General features: G+C 54.5%; 1 protein-coding gene and 1 long non-coding RNA gene across 4 annotated transcripts in view; one reads left to right on the top strand and one right to left on the bottom strand.

The window, feature by feature from the left end:
* Positions 1 to 279: 279 nt before the first annotated feature.
* Positions 280 to 7,458, top strand: RNF112 (ring finger protein 112). 3 transcript variants are annotated; one of them, XM_043583268.1, is made up of 14 exons: positions 298 to 1,624; positions 1,821 to 1,861; positions 2,608 to 2,893; positions 3,084 to 3,287; positions 3,376 to 3,504; positions 3,747 to 3,851; positions 4,287 to 4,337; positions 4,651 to 4,707; positions 4,788 to 4,862; positions 5,003 to 5,120; positions 5,278 to 5,444; positions 5,544 to 5,597; positions 5,713 to 5,787; positions 5,904 to 7,458. In XM_043583268.1, the coding sequence occupies exons 1-14, from the start codon at positions 1,571 to 1,573 to the stop codon at positions 6,372 to 6,374; spliced, it is 1,887 nt and encodes a 628-aa protein (XP_043439203.1). In that variant the 5' UTR covers positions 298 to 1,570; the 3' UTR covers positions 6,375 to 7,458. The 3 variants fall into 3 exon arrangements, with proteins under 3 accessions (XP_043439204.1, XP_043439203.1, XP_043439201.1); XM_043583266.1 differs by having other exon boundaries at positions 301 to 1,624; positions 3,081 to 3,287; XM_043583269.1 differs by lacking the exon at positions 3,376 to 3,504 and having other exon boundaries at positions 280 to 1,624; positions 3,081 to 3,287.
* Positions 7,459 to 10,448: 2,990 nt separating this feature from the next.
* The window catches only part of LOC122485023, a 69,481-nt gene continuing 63,482 nt past the window's right edge, over positions 10,449 to 16,447 (bottom strand). The window contains exons 2-4 of the long non-coding RNA XR_006297770.1: positions 12,682 to 15,611; positions 10,732 to 10,841; positions 10,449 to 10,690 (exon numbers count right to left, since the gene is read on the bottom strand). This is a non-coding gene — a long non-coding RNA (uncharacterized LOC122485023). The remainder of the gene's footprint in view (positions 10,691 to 10,731; positions 10,842 to 12,681; positions 15,612 to 16,447) is intronic.

Raw genomic sequence — 16,447 nt, 5'->3', positions numbered from 1 at the left:
TCTCTGCCAGCCATCCAAGTCCATGGATAGGGGAAGCCTACTCTCTGCCACAAAGATGAGTGCCGGTCTAGGGCTCTGCTCCGCTACTCCCTAGAGTGAGGCTTTGCTGCCGGCCCACAGTGGGTTCGGGTCCGCCAGGTGAGCTTCTCCATCCTGGTGGGAAAGACAGGAGCGAGCCATATCTAGCCCCACCTGCTGGGAGTGGTCCCCAGTGGACTTCTGGTGAATCCATCACCCCTCCCCAACCCCGCCCCCTCCCCTCCGCACCAAGCTCCCAGGGCTTAAGAATAACTTCCTCTAGGCAAGTGGCTTTCTGTACATACTTGTGACCTCAGAGCTTAGAGGAGTGAAGGAAAGCGCCCAGGGCCCCTGGCTCATACGGGTCAGAATGGAAGTCTGATTCCGGGACTTGGGCCCCTCGGAAACTGTCACAATCAGGAGCCTGACCATGAGCTACCTGATGGCAAGTTCACGCCCAGTCGGGAAGGGGGAGGCGGGGAAGCTCCAGGAGGGGATCGCATCTGAGCTGGACCTGCGAGGGTCTCTCAGGAGGGATGAGGGGAAGCCCCGCCGCAGGCAAGGTGCAAAGGTGCAGAGGCAGAGAAGGGTGACAGAGGGCGGAGGCTGGAGAGGAAGTTTCAGGCCCGCAGACGCAGGCCAGGTGGTTTGGATTTTGATCTGATGTTGTAGAGAGCCATGGCCGGTGCTGGAGCAGCATGGGACCCAGCTGTGTTCAGGCAGATTCTGCTGGCCGTGCACCGGGGAGTAGATGCGAGGGGCTAGAGGTGAGAGTCACACGTTTGAAGCAGAAGTCACACGTGAAAGCTTCATGGAAGGGGAGATGCCAGGGAACACACAGCCAGTGTCAGAGAAGTCAGGGGGCCAGGAAAGCTGCAGCTTTTCACCGTTGGCACCAGTGAGATGCCCGGGGCAGGAGGGAATGCACCAGACCACATGCAATATGCTGGCATCCTGGGGCCCCACACAGAACTGGCTGCTCAGGAAACTGTCCCTCCAGGGACCGAAGGGAGGCTCCGTGTCACTCTCCGGGGGTGCGATATCTCATCTCCCACACCTCCCCTTTGGCACACCCTGTTCAGTGGCCTGGGAAGAACCCTGGCTGGGCCAGTAGGGGCAGTGCCTGCCCACAGTTCCATCTCTGCCACGCGCCCATATGGCTTCTCTCTCTCCATCCCTCCTCCCCCTCCCTGTCCTTATCTTTCCCTTCCGTCACCATGGCGACTCACCACCTCGGCTCGCCTGCATCCCAGCCTCTGCCAGGGATTCTGAGCCCGGCTCTGTCCCTCCCTCCTCCGGAGCCCTGGTTCCCGCAGTCCTGTCTCCTCCCCCTGGGGTGAGTCCAGAGGCAGCCTCCTCTTTCTCGACTGTCACATCTATTTTCCAGCTCTGACGAGTCGCTGCCGGCTCCTCTGGGGAGACCATCCCCCACCCACCGTCCACCTGCCACTGTACGGCCAGCCCTTAGGAGGAGAGCCATCCTCACTGCAGCTGACAGTGTCTCGGGGCCTCGGCTCTCAGCTTCCAGACCTCTCCCCGCTCCCAGCCCCCCATGCCGAGGTCCGCCTTGTCAATCATTTCCTTCTGTCATCGGCTTGGCAAACAGGCAAGCATTGGGTCCTGAGATCTGGGGTGCAGGGTGGGGGGGTGGGGGTGGAAAGGGCCACCTGGGGACAGGGAGGGATGGGTCTTTGGAGGGGGGATGGGGTCCACTGAGACCTAGGAGGAAGACAGAAATCTGGATTCTCTTCTAGATAACGTTTTATCCCACCCCCACCCCCACCCCCAATTATGTCTCCAAGGAGAGAAAACGGAGCTTCATGGGAAACAGCCGCAACAGTTGGTGAGTGGCAGGGCCACCCGGCCGGACTGCCCCAGATCCTGCTCGCTAGGCTGGTCCGGGAACCGGAGGCCTGGGGCCACCCGGCCTCCCTCCAGAGGGCTGTGCCAGGGGAGGGCCTGAAGCGGGATCTGCCAGGGTATGGAGGGAGGGACGGAGAAAATCCAGTGGGTGCTGCATGGAGACCAAATCCAGCTCAGAATGGGAGAGCGGAAGGAATCTTCTAAGAATCGGAGCCATCTGCCCCACCGCTGGGAGGCTCCCATCCACTCCTTATGGTCCCATAGTGTAGCATATGCAGGTATCACCCCTGGGGGGTCCGGCCGAAGCCAGTAACTCCTTGAGGAAGCCCTTGCAGTAGAAGGCTGTGGGAGACGGTTTCCAGTGAGTATTCGTGCCGGGCACCGGGCAGGGCTCTGCACATGCACCAGCTCGTGTGATCACCCCAGTGGCCCCGTGAGGCAGGGACCGCTAACCTCCCGTCTCGGACAGTCAGGAAACCGGGGCCCAGATCAGTGCGGGAGCTTGCCCATGGACACACGGTGACTCCATCCAGGCTTCTCCCTGCCGGGAGCACTGTCACCGCTGTTCTGCTGCCTCCCCCCCTGGGGTCCCAGGCTCTGGGGTGCAAGTCAGTGAGGAACGAGCAGGGCGTGGCCTCGCTGGGAGCCCCCCCCGCCCCCCAAACTCCTGACCCGCCCTCCCCGCGCCCCACACACTGCTCCCAACAGCCTGCTCTGCACCCCCAGGTCTCACGCGCCGTTCCCCAAGTTGGAGCTGGGCCTGGGGTCCCGGCCCGCAGTGCCGCGGGAGCTCCCCGCCTGCTCCATCTGCCTGGAGAGGCTGCGGGAGCCCGTCTCGCTGGACTGTGGCCATGACTTCTGCACGCGGTGCTTCAGCACACACCGCGTCCCGGGCTGCGAGCCGCCTTGCTGTCCAGAGTGCCGGAAGATCTGCAAGCAGAAGAGGGGCCTCCGGAGTCTGGGGGAGAAGATGAAACTCCTGCCGCAGAGGCCTCTGCCCACTGTGCTGCAGGTCCAGGGTCCCGGCCTTGGCGTGGGGAGGGGGCGTGGAGGCCCCCGGGTCTGACGGTGGCTCCGTCTCCATTCTAGCATGTCAGGGCGGGGAGCGGAGTTTGGGGTTGGACACGCTCCCCGCTTGGGGCCCAGCTCCCACTGCCTGGGTGCTCAGGGAACCCTCTCCCCCCTCCCCCTCGGCCCAGGAGACCTGCTCCGTGAGGGCCGAGCCGCTGCTGCTGGTGCGCATCAATGCCTCCGGAGGCCTCATCCTGAGGATGGGGGCCATCAACCGCTGCCTGAAGCACCCCCTGGCCAGGGACACCCCTGTCTGCCTCCTCGCTGTCCTGGGGGAGCAGCACTCAGGGAAGACCTTCCTCCTCAACCACCTGCTCCGGGGCCTGCCGGGCCTGGTGAGGGCAGGTTAGGGGTCCCCGCCCGGCTTTGGGAGGGGCATGGGGGCTGGAGGGTCCACCTGATGCTCTCTTCTCTGCCCCACAGGAGTCAGGGGAGGGCGGCTGGCCGAGAGGAGGAGGGTCCCTGCAGGGGTTCAGGTGGGGTGCCAATAGCCTCACCAGGGGCATATGGATGTGGAGTCACCCCTTCCTGCTGGGGAAGGAGGGGAGGAAGGTGAGGGGCCCAAGGGCAGAGGAGGTGAAGATTGGATGGGGGGGGTGGGTATCAGGGGGAACGTGGAGGGTGGGGGGTTGGTCGGGGAGAGCAGGGACAAAGGGGAGGGGAAATGGAGAAAGAAAGCTTTGGGGACAGGGACGGGAAGACGGGGTAGGGAGAGGCAGGGTTGGGGGGAGCACATGGAAGAGCGAGGCGGGCTTGACCCCGTGGTTCATCCCCCACTCCCACCCCCCATACAGGTGGCTGTGTTCCTGGTGGACACAGGGGACGCCATGAGCCCGGAGCTGAGCAGGGAAACCAGGACCAAGCTCTGTGCCCTCACCACGATGCTGAGCTCCTACCAGGTGAGGGCGCTGTGACCTGGTCATCCGCCCCATCTGCCCGGCTCCAGCTCAGGAATCTCTCCAGACTGGACATCTCAGCCCCGTCCAGCCCTGGGAGTGCTAGGGATGGTTACCCTGATCTCATAGACTTCCGTGTCCAGGGTCCCCACAGACTCTGGGGTTGCCCCTGCAAGGGAGGGTCGCCCCTGGTCAGTGAAGGTAGGAACATGGCTTGTTCTAAAGGGAAGTCAACAGCCGCTGGGAGCAGCTGAAGGTCAGCAGGACCTTCCACCCCCTCGAGGCCAGTCCAGGCCCTGCAGGCTGTGCAGGCTCCCAGGCAGGTGTCTCCCAGGTCCCGGCCTCACAGTCGGCCTGCGAGCTCCTTCCTCCCGGGGGTCTTCCCAGTATCTCTTTGCCTTTGCAGACCCTCTTCCATCTTGTTCTCCTTGGTTCCAGATCCTCAACACCTCCCCGGAGCTGAAGGATACAGACCTGGAATATCTGGAGGTGAGGAGACATTTGGTCTAGGGGTGCCACCCTGTCCCTGTCCTGACCGTAAGGCCAGGGGACTGGATCAGCCACAATCAGAGGTGCCTTCCATTTCTGGCCAAGGAGTTCATGCAAGACCCGGAGCTGGGCTGGGGGGGGGGGGGGGCCGGGTGTCAAGGGCAGAGGGTGACGTGTGGGATGCCTGGTTGGGAGAGGCAGGGGAGTCCCAGAGCCGGGAGCTGGGGGGCGCGGGTTCCCCAGTGTGCCCAGAGGGGAGGGGGCCACAGTCCTTGCAGTGGGCCAGCCATGACCCTCGGTGCCTCACCCCCAGATGTTTGTGCACGTGGCCGAGGTGATGGGCAGGCATTATGGGATGGTGCCGATCCAGGTAAGACACCCATGTCCAGACACGTCACCCCAGACTCTAACACCCCACAGCTTCTGGTGTCAGGACCCCTTCTCTTCCAGCACCTGGATCTCTTAGTCCGGGACTCATCCCACCCCAACAAGGCAGGGCTGGGGCGCGTGGGTGACGTCATCCAGGTGAGGGGTGCAGAGGGCGGGGATGAAGGTGGCGGTGGGGGAACTGGGCAGGAGGTGAGGGGAGCTGGGGAGGGGGCCTGCAGGGAGCTAAGAACAGGAGCGTGGCCCCTAGCTCACAGGTCTCCCCTCTGCGCTCTCAGAAAGCCTCCAGCAAATACCCCAAGGTTCAGGAGCTGCTCCGAGGGAGGCGAGCCCGCTGCTACCTCCTGCCTGCTCCCGAGAGGCGGTGGGCCAGCAAAGACCACGGAAGCCCAGGCGGTGAGTGTCCCCGGGAGCAAGGCCTCCCCCGCCTGCCCTCCTCTGGGTGACCCCCCCTTGCCCTAGCGAGCCTCTCCCTGCCTCTGACACCCTTTCTCCTCCCAAAGCCCGGTCCTGCTCAGCCCCTGGTCCTCAGCATGAGGAATCTCTTCTTCAGACACAGATGACGATGTCCGCCACCTCTGTGCCTACGTCGCCGATGTGCTGAGTGCGGTCCCCCAGCACGCCAAGAGCCGCTGCCAGGGGTACTGGAGCGAGGGCCGCCCCGCGGCCAGGGGAGACAGACGCCTGCTCACCGGGCAGCAGTTAGCTCAGGAAATCAAGGTGGGCCAGCCCCCAGCCCCAGGCCCCGGAGAAACCGCCCCCCGCCCCCCGCCCCCGCGCCCCTTGCCCTCCCTGACCCCTCCCGTGATGTCTCTGCAGAACCTCTCAGGCTGGATGGGGAGGACGGGGCCCGGGTTCACCTCCCCGGACGAGGTAGGGGCCCCTCCCCCCACACCCCCAACCCCGGGGAAGGGTCTGGGGGGCCGGGCGGGGGCGGGGCTGTGGGCCCCGAGACGGAGCGGAGGCAGCCTGGCTTTGCCGTGGACAGATGGCCGCCCAGCTGCACGACCTGAGGACGGTGGAAGCTGCCAAGAAGGAGTTTGAGGAGTACGTGCGGCAGCAGGTGAGCCAGCCTCGAGCGGGGGGCGGCGCCTCAGGCGGCGGGGGCCACCCCCCCCCCCCCTCCGGACAGGGCTCCGGGGCGGAAGGTCAGCGCGCCTTCCTTCCTCCCCGCCACAGGACGTGGCCACCAAGCGCATATTCTCTGCGCTCCGGGTACTGCCCGACACCATGCGGACCCTCCTCGCCACCCAGAAAGATGCCATCCTGGCCCGCCACGGGGCGGCCCTGCTGTGCAAGGGCAGAGAGCAGACCCTGGAGGCCCTGGAGGCCGAGCTGCAGGCCGAGGCCAAGGTCTTCATGGACTCTTACACCATGCGCTTCTGTGGCCACCTGGCCGCCGTCGGGGGCGCCGTGGGCGCCGGGCTCATGGGCCTGGCGGGCGGCGTGGTGGGCGCCGGCATGGCCGCGGCCGCGCTGGCCGCGGAGGCCGGGATGGTGGCGGCCGGCGCGGCGGTGGGGGCCACGGGGGCTGCGGTGGTCGGGGGTGGCGTGGGCGCCGGGCTGGCTGCCACCGTGGGCTGCATGGAGAAGGAGGAGGACGAGAGGGTGCAGGAAGGGGACCGAGAGCCCCTACTGCAGGAAGAATAACGGGGCCCAGGAGACCCAAGGGAGGAAGAGGTGCCGGGTGGGAGGGCAGGAGGTGCCGGAGGGGAGGGCTTGGGGGCGGTGTGGAGAGCACGGCGTGCTGCACCGCTCTGCTCCAATGCCCAGTGTCCGGGTGGCTGGCCGAGCTGGACAATCCAGGTGGCTCCAGGATCCTGGGGAGGCCGCCTGGGGCCAGGAGGCAGTGTCTGGGGGCAGTGGATAGAGGACAGGGCCCGTTCCTGGTTGCAGACCACTGCTAACCTGCCTGTGGTTCCCAGACCAACTTGACCCCAGGGTTTCCCACCCAGAGTGAGGCTCCACTGGCCTCCCTCTCCTGGCTTATTCCCCTGATGACCCTGAATTGTAGGAAGGCTGAGCAGGCACCATTCTGGAAGTCTCCCTTGGGTGGAGAGGATCTGTCCCTTCACAGATGGGAGAAGCCGCGGGGTCGGGTGACGTTGGTGCTCAGGACCAGGGAGCACTAATGAGGGGCTGGGGGAGAGAGAGAAGGAGCGGCCACTGGGCAGAACCAAAGAGTCCAGTGTGGTGGACAGTGACCTAATCCCCAGAGTGGAGACACTTTGCTCTGATGACTTTTCCCAGAGCTGCCCCCAGGAGGATAATGGTGGCCTCCCTGACCCTCCGCAGCCCCAGGGAGTCCACATATGCACTTTGAATGGGGGTCCCTGTAGATCTTCCCTCATGGGTGTGTCCTTTGTTGAGCAAGCTCAGACAGCAGAGTGCCCAAGTTCTTTCTGGAATGCTGTCCCAGCAATGGGTTAGATGCCAAAGAAAAATGCCCGTAATTGCATTCTGAGCTAAATCGGACAGCCCTCGTGAGTCTATGAAAGTCCTGCAAGGGACAGCAAAGGGAAGAACACATTCCATCCCGAACACGAACACGCCCTTTTTCTGGAGCCCATGTCTGCAGGAGACCTGGGTGCAACCCCCCCCCCCAGGAACCCAGAGGGCCCAGCGTCCTTCCATGGGACAGAAAAGTCCTGCTGGAAGACTTCTAGGCTATTAAGCTGTAAAGTATTCATGGGCGCCTTATATGAAAAATAAACTGTGTGTGCTTGAGTGTCAATTTCCCGGTAAATTATTGAAACAATACTCGAATTCAGCCCCCAGAGGGCTTTGGGGCACAGGGGCGGGGGAGGTAAACCAAGGCATTCCATGGTGGGGACCTGTGGATAGGGAGAGCAAGACTGAAATTCAGGAGATCTGGGACCTGAGTGTCCAACACCCCACTTGGGGGTTGCAGGAGGGCTCAGGCCAAAGGCCAAGGGCACAGCCACCTTCCACTAAGACTTGGGGTCCTGCTCTTCTGGTCTCTCCTGCCTCAGATGGCCCTGGGAATAGATTGTCACCGGGCATCTGTCCTGGCAGAAGGAGAGAGTTGGAGGTGTGGGTGAGGAGTCTTTGCTTCATAAATACTAGAGGGAGGAGGACCCCAGGCCGACCTCTGGTCGGGGGCGGAGGGGGGGGGTGGTCAGCCAGCCAGGCATTCCCATGCTGTGTCTCCTCCCTGCCTCAGCTCCCCACCTCAGAATTTCAGCAGAGGTCACCGTGTCCAAACCCTGCCTTTTACAGATGCAAACCCAGAGAAGGGACGTCTCAGTTAATGCCCCCCAGCTGGCTGGTGGCAGAGTAGGGCAGCTCCAAACTCCTAATTCCCCAGCTGGTGCTCCCCCACATCCATCAGAAGAGTTTTTTGTTGTTTCTTAATGTTCATTTATTATTGAGAGACAGAGCATGAGCATGGGAGGGGCAGAGAGAGAGGGAGACACAGAATCCAAAGCAGGCTCCAGGCTCCAGCTGTCACCACAGAGAGCCCGATGTGGGGCTCCAACTCGCGAACCGCGAGATCATGACCTGAGCTGAAGTCGAACGCTGAACCGACTGAGCCACCCAGGCGCCGCAGAGTTTTTAAGGTCAGCTGTCCTGAAATCCAGGTGCTCTTCTTAGGTGATTTCCTCCCACTCTGGTTCAGCTCTGGGAAGCAGTGTTGCAGGGACTGAGACAGAGGGACTTGGTGTGGGACAAGTGGCTTCACAGTAGAAGCTTCAGTTAGCAAGCTGGGGGCAAAATAATGATGCCAAGAAATCCCAAAGCCAGAGTTGGGGAGAGGAGGGGCGAAGACGGAGGGCCGAGGGTGATCCTAACTTTTGGAGACTGGGGCAGAGGTGGGGATAGGGTCCAGACTTTGGTGTGTGCCCAGAAAAGCTTCCTAGAAGCATCTGTGGGGCCCTGCCATCATCGTGTGGTGAACCCGTGAGCTACACAACCTCCCAGACTTTGGGGCTGGCAGGCTTAGAACTTGGATGGGGGAAGCCTCCGAGGAGACCCTGAGGGAAGGTTTCGTCTAGCGAGAATCCCACCCAATAGCGCTGCAAGGAGTTGCCGTGATCTACTTTGAATGGAAGCAAGTGGAAATGCTCTGCATAAGCAAGATGAGTCGTATTAAGTTGTACAGCATTTGTCTTGTGCCCTGTAGTTCAGAGCATCCGCCCAAACATCAGCTTCCTTAAGTCTTCACACCATCTCATGCAGCATGTGGTGTATCCACCAATGGAGTATCCATTTCTACAGAAGCCCGGACACATGACTAGTCAGACGTAAGCCAAGACTTGAACCCAATGTTTTCTGATGCCAGGTTCCTTGCTCAGGTGAGCCCTCACCGCACAAGTCTCTCCAGGCTCCTCGGCCAAGCTGTTGGGTCCCAAACCCAATTAGGGGGCTTCCTGGACTTTCAAGGTCAGTTCTGGAATTCACAAGAGCCCACACGACTCTGTGGTCAAGGTCCCAGCAGGGTGCTGACGTCTGGCTGGTTTCGTCAACTGACCTGTTGAAGGTCACTGACTCTAAGATTCTCAGGTGATTCTCAGGGTTGGAGATCTGGTGATTTGGCTTGTGGCTCCAGTTTCTGAGGCCAGTCCTCATGTTGGAGATGGTGGAACCACTACCTGAAGGAACCTGCATTCTTAACTCTTACTGTGGACTGAACCCCACCCCCCACCCATCCTAATCCACCATGCGTTGGTATTAGGAGGTGGGACATTTGGGAGGTGATTGGATCATGAAGGTGGAGCCCTCACAAATGGGATTAGTACCCTTATAAAAGAGTCCCAGAGAGATCTCTAGTCTCGACCCCCCATGTGAGGACACAGCCGTCTAGGAACCAGGAAGTGGGCTCTCACCAGCCACCACACCAGATCTGCTGGCATCCTGATGCTGACTTTCCCTACCTCCGGGACCGTGGGAAAGAGATATTTGTTGTTTGTATGCTTCCCATTCTGCGGTTGTTAGAGCAGCCCCTCGGTCGCGTGGCCCAGGGATCCCTCTAACTGCCCAGATCTGCGATAAGCCATGCTCTGAGCAAGGAAGAAACGCTACTTGCACGAAGTGAGTGAGATGTATGGGTTTACTTATTACTGCACCACAGCCTGTCCTACCCTCACTAACATGGAAATTTGCTCCCGGAAATGGGGTGAGGACCTGAAATAATCCTGGCTGGGTGGTGGGCAGTAAGGAAACACAGTGCTGCATCCGTTTTATGGCCTCATGAAATATTGGGTAAAACTATCCTCTACAGTAACACTGAAGACAGACCCTTGCACTGTTGTATTTTCATTTCTAAAAATAAAACCTGCCAACCCAGAAAACCCTCCCTACAAATGTCGAAAAGGAATAGTTCTGGTTTTGAGTAAGCATGAGCTCAGCCTGGCCTGTGTCCCAGGTGACCTGCTATTTAAAAAATAAAATTATTGGGGCGCCTGGGTGGCGCAGTCGGTTAAGCGTCCGACTTCAGCCAGGTCACGATCTCGCGGTCCGTGGGTTCGAGCCCCGCATCCGGCTCTGGGCTGATGGCTCAGAGCCTGGAGCCTGCTTCTGATTCTGTGTCTCCCTCTCTCTCTGCCCCTCCCCCGTTCATGCTCTGTCTCTCTCTGTCCCAAAAATAAATAAAAAAACGTTGAAAAAAAAATACCATAAAAAATAAAATTATTAAGACAGAAAAGAAATCCCACCATTTTTTTAAAAAAAGATTTTATATTTTTAATTAACAAACAACCACGATGTGGGGCTTGAACTTACAAATCGAGGGTCATATGCTCTACCGACTGAGCCAGCCAGGCACCCTCCCCATTCTGCTTCCCTAAAGCCAAGCAGATACAACCCCTGTTTGCATGTTCCCAGGTATGAGCACTTGTCGGGTGAGGAGACTCAACAGTCCTGCTCACTCTACGTACGTGCTTTGAGTTCACTCTGCATTCCCCTGGTCATTGGGGTGGCCATCTGTGTGAGTTAATGGCCTCTATCTGGGAAAAAAAAAGAAAGAAAGAAAAGAAAATTCTTGTACCTCTACAACGAGCAGGTAGTTGAGATGCCTCAGCTAGATTCCCACAGTGACAGGGCGATGGGGCATTGTCTTCCTTGATGTTGACATTGAAAAGAGATGGCTCCCAGGCCCTGCTGAAAAATATTCCTGGGTTTTAATTCTGATAAGAGGCTTATTTAACCTCTGATAAGATTTGCATGCGTATGAAAAGGACAGAGGAATTCTTTCTATCTTTATTTTATTATTTTTTAAAAAGTCTTATTTATTTAAGTGATCTCTACACCCAACACGGGGCTCGAACCCACAACCCTGAGATCAAGACTCACACACTCTTCCAACGGAGTCAGCCAGGCACCACAGGAATTCTTTACAAATACAAGTTTTCTCTCTGAAATGTTCTAAGAAAAAGGAGGAGAAAAGATCTCATTCCTTTTGGAAAGGAAATTCAACCTTATTTTTATTTACCCTTTAGTTACTATTTTATTGTAATAGCATAATTTCTAATGATCTCCATTTCTGTTTCTCTTGGCATTTTGCAGCCACTGAAATATTCAGCGATTGTGTGGGGAAATGTGAAGCAAAGTAATTATCAGAATCACGTTGGGACAAATTAGAAAATTCAGTACAATATGGACTTGAGGAAGAAGAGTCTTTAAATGTGTGTACCAACGATATGCTTAATTTACTTAAAGCAAATATTTGATTACGTAAGGGAGGAAAAAATATCTTTTCGTTTTACTTGTTAAAAACAACAGGCCCTAAATGGAATTGCTTATGCTAAGCCCATGTCAACAAACTGAGACTTAACTTAGAGTTTTGGCTCTTCTAGAAATCAGACCTTACTGATAGACCCTTGGCAATCTCCTAGAGGAAAGTGACCTTGTAATAAGCAACTTGCTTTTCTGCCTGGTAGAACTTTCTTGTTCCTGCTCCCTTCTGCTTATAAAAGTCTTCTGTTTCATACAGCTCTGTGGAGCTCCTTCCCATCTGCTGGATTAGATGCTACTCGATTGAATCATTAAACAAATATTATGATAATAATAATAATTTCACTAGAAAAGCTCTTTTCTTAAAAAAAAAAAAAAAGCAAGCTCTTTTCTATTGAGCTCAATATCAATGTCAGTGATTCTAGAAAACTTGTTTCAAGTCCTTGTGGGAACCCCAGTCCCTTCCTCCTGAGATGCTGACTGCACATCAGAAGCCTGAATCCAACTGGATTTTTCTTTCAGTTTGATAACCATATCAAAACATGTAAAAGGGTCCCTCCCAGTGTGGTGACAGGCATCTTTCCTCTAGAATCCCGTTTATTTATTTATTTATTTACTTACTTGCTTATTTATTGATATTATAGAGAGAGTGTGCATGTGAGTGGGGAGAGGGGCAGAGGGGAGAGAGAGAATCTTAAGCAGGCCCCATGCTCCACATAGAGCCCGATGTAGGGCTCGATCCCACACCCCTGGGATCATCTCCTGAGCCAAAATCAAGAGTTGGCCACCCAACTGACCAAGCCACCTAGGCACCCCTCCTCTGGAACACCTTTATGTACATGAAATCCCCCCAGCAGAGGATGGCAGGCCTCCTCCGATGTCCTCCAATGGGCCCTTCCAGGTCCTTATGATTTTAGGTCTCACAGCCCTTTTAAGTATTGAACATGATTATGAGAGGATCCACCAAATTGGGCACAGACCCAAATTCATCAGCCTATCAAACTGAAGTTCATAAGTTCAAAGGGAGAGACACCGTACTTTCTGAGGGGGTGCTATAGGCCATTTTCACCTATAGACATCTTTTTTTTTTTTTTTAATATTTATTCTGAGAGAGAGACAGAGAGTGGGAGAGCACGAACAGGGGAGGGCAGAAAGAGAGCAGAGCCTGATGCGGGGCTCAATCCCACGAACCGTGAGATCATGACCTGAGCCAAAAGCAAGAGTCAAACGCTCGACCGACTGAGCCACCCAGGCATCCCCTCACCTATAGACTTCTAAATGAAGTTTGCAGTGTTGGATTCATCCACTCCACTTGCCTTCAGGGCTGAGGGGACAGGGCAGATCCCAGCATGATTTGCACGCCTCCTGAATGACAGCGGACGTCAGGTCACCTGCAAATCCCGCAGACATAACGAGACAAAGATCTCTTACTTTCCACAGGTGTCAATTCTATGGAATTGAACTGCCACCAAGTGTCTCCTGTGCTCGCCTTGGCAGTGGCCCGAAAAGAATTCTGCCGACAGACAGCACGTCTCTGATACATTTCGGATAAGGTCACCTGTTTGGTCGTCATTGGTAAGAGTCTAGTGCCTTTAAAATTCCTCTCAGATGTTTGACTCAGATGATTTTGTTGATGACACATTACTGGTCTGATTGTGCACCCGCAGTGCTTCTGCACTTAAAAGACGGTCCAGGACAGACACAGAAGTCAAATGATCCAAAGAAAGGCTTGAGCTCTTTGCATAAGTGTGGCTGCTACCACCACGGCGTGGAGGCATCCAGAAGAACTGAGAAATAATGCTATCGGTCTAGAGTCAAATGCCAGCTTCAGAGCTCAATTCTGCCAGCAGTCAGTGTCTTTGTTTCCATGGTAAATCACGTGGAAAGCTTTTTCAAAATTTGGAATCCTCACAGCGTGGGGAGAGACCGTGACCAATTTCAATGGTTCAAAAGCTTCCTGCGGATTCTAGGGATCCGACACAAGGGTCTAGAGTATTATCAGTCGGTTGGTCTATCAGAGGATTTGCCCGCTCTTGAAAAAGCTGGAATCCACCGTGGAGAATATGTCACTTGTCCCCCAAATTGTTGCTTTGTTGTTGTTGTTGTTGTTGCTGTTGGCTATTTCATCTGAGAAATTGGCTAACTCCGGCATTCTAACACTTTGTGGACTTCCACGACAAATTCCCTAAATATGTGACCCCAGCTTGGCAATATTGCAGTTTGTCTAGTGAGGCCGTATGTCCCTGCCAGGTGAGGAATGGCGAGAAGCCCAAGTATCACTTCTGCGTTACACTTCAGTTTCTGAAGCTACCAGCAAATCATCCCCATACCGAATAATTATAGATCGCTCGGCGAGACAGATTTCCCTAAACGGGCTAGACAAAACAGTAGAAGTCCCCCAAATCCTGAGGAACATTTTGCTCTGAACACTGGACTCCTTCAAAGGTAAAAGCAAATGGGAATTGGAACTCATTAGCTAGAGGAACAGAAGAAAGAAAAAAACACAGCAGAATGTAGAGAAAAACTGTAGGCGACAGAATCAAAGTCAGAAAAGTTGCAGGGGGACCATGGAGCTTAATGAAACGACAAACTCATTCACCTCTCTCAGATCTGGTACAAAGCCCTACAGGGGCCAACCCTCTATCTCAAGGTCACCTTCCCTCCTTGCTGGAGGTATGGGAATATGACAGAGTGAGTGTCCCTTTGAAAAAATGATGGCTTGTTTTCTGATTTTTTTCAATAACGTGTTTGATTTTCTCCAGCTGAGCCCTTGACGAAGGATCTGGTTTTCCACATGGCCCTGGCTTACCTTTTCGGTAAGGTATTTTTATCAGTTCTATATCCCCAGTTAAACCAGGATACTAAATCCCAAAGCCCCAGAGTGGTGCATGGATCTGTCTCAGCTGGGTGCTTTTCCAGCATGGTCTGAGACTGCCACTCTGCGATTCCCCCTTTCTTTCAGGAGGCACAGGGTCGCCGGGTCAGCCTTTTGTCCAGGGAGGTCCACAAACACTCCATTGGAGCACAGAATACGGTAGGTTCTCACGTGCACAGCAAGCATGTCCCCTGCGGATTTACTCGGGAATCAGGAGAGAGTAAGAATGCTGTTCCTCAGCCAGGGAGGGAACCACAGAGAAAGAGGAACCGTTGAGAACTCTTGCTTTTGGGTGGAGTCTTTTAAAAAAAATGGTAATTAGGTCAACATTGTTTACAGCATTGCTAAACCTTCTGTGTCCCTACCGATTTTATCTACAGTTATCAACTACTGAGAGAGGGATGTGAACATTTCTAACTATAATGGTGGATTATTTATAAATATATTCTAAATAGGATGCGCATAAATGGTGGTCTACTTCCCCTGGCAATTCTATCAGTTTCTGCCTCACGCATTTCGAAGTCCTGTTATTTACGTGCGTGCATATTCAGGAATGTCCTGTCCTCCCCTGAATGCAGCATATTATGAAATGTTTCCCTATCACCCTGCTAATAGTCCTTTTGCGGTCTTCTCTGTCTGATACTGATACAGCTACTTCATGTGTGTATTATGGAGTGCTTGGCTGGTATATCTCTTTCATTCTCGCACTTTTCACCAGCCGTGTCTTTATATTTAAAGCGTGGTTCTTATAGAGGGCATATTTTGGGTCTTGCTTTTTTACCCAGTCTGATAATACCTGCCTTTTGTTTGCAGTCTTTAGGCCATTTACATTTAAAGTAATTATTAATCGGACGTGCCTTGATGTGGTTTTCTTTATGTTTCCTTGTGGCTTCAGGTTCACTGAACCTCGATCTGTTGGTTTCTGTCAAATTCAGAATATTTCAGGACATTATTCTTTGAAGTTTTTCCTGCCTCTTCTCATTCTGGGACTTCAGTGACATGAACGCTGGACCATTTGCTATTGTCCGACAAGTCCTTGATGTTCTTTTCTCCCGTCTGTGTATTTGCCTTCTCTGATCTTTACTCTCTAATATCCACTCTGCTGTAAATCCCATCTAGTCTTTCTTTTTAAAGTATCTTCTTTTTCACTCCCGATCCTCTGCATTCTTGAGTACACAGAGGATATTTATAACTGTTTCTGTGTCTTTGTCTATTAATTGCCTCATCTCTGCCACTTAGCGATCTGCTTCTCCTGAGAGATTATCCCCTTGATTATGGGTAATATCTTCCCGCTTCTTTCCATGCCTATGGATTTTTTCCTGGAAAAAAAAAATTAAATACTGGTAAAATATATATAACACAAAATTTACCATCGTAACTGTTTTCTAAGTGTGCCGTTCAGTGTGCTAGTCAATGTGTTAACTACATTCACATTACTGTGTGACCATCACTGTCAAACTCCAAACTTGCAAAGCTGAAACCCTGTCTCCCTTAAAAAATAATGTCCCTCCCCCCACCCCCCCACCCAGCCCTGGCAGCCACCACTCTACTTTCTGTCTCTATGAGTCTGAGTACTCTGGGGACCTCATATGATTGGAATCATGCAATATTTGTCCTCTTGTGATTTGCTTATTTCATTTAGCAGAACGTCTTTAAGGTGCATCCACATCGTAGCCTGTGACAGGATTTTTCCCCTTTTTGAGTCAGGCCTACTGATATTTACTTATTTATTTATATTTGAGAGAGAGAGAGAGAAAGAGAGTACACAAGTGAAGCAGGGGGTGGGGGGAGTAGAGAAAGAATCTCAAGCAGAGTCCACACTCAGTGCAGAGCCCTACGCAGGGCTTGATCCCACAACCCCGAGATCATGACTTAAGCTGAAATCAAGAGCTCGCCACTTAACTGACTGAGCCACTGAGGCTCCCCACGCCTACTGATTTTTAAAAAAAATTTTTTAACGTTTATTTATTTTTGAGAGAGTGTGAGCAGAGGAGGGACAGAGAGAGAGAGAGAGAGAGAGAGAGAGAGAGAGAGATACAGAATCTGAAGCAGGCTCCAGGCTCTGAGCTGTCAGCACAGAGCCTGACACGGGGCTTGAACCCATGAGCTGTGAGATCATGACCTGAGCTGAAGTTGGTGCTGAACCAACTGAGCC

The sequence above is a fragment of the Prionailurus bengalensis genome, chromosome E1 (assembly GCF_016509475.1).
Source record: "Prionailurus bengalensis isolate Pbe53 chromosome E1, Fcat_Pben_1.1_paternal_pri, whole genome shotgun sequence".
Taxonomy (NCBI): domain Eukaryota; kingdom Metazoa; phylum Chordata; class Mammalia; order Carnivora; family Felidae; genus Prionailurus; species Prionailurus bengalensis.
This window is presented reverse-complemented; position numbering and strand designations above follow the sequence as displayed.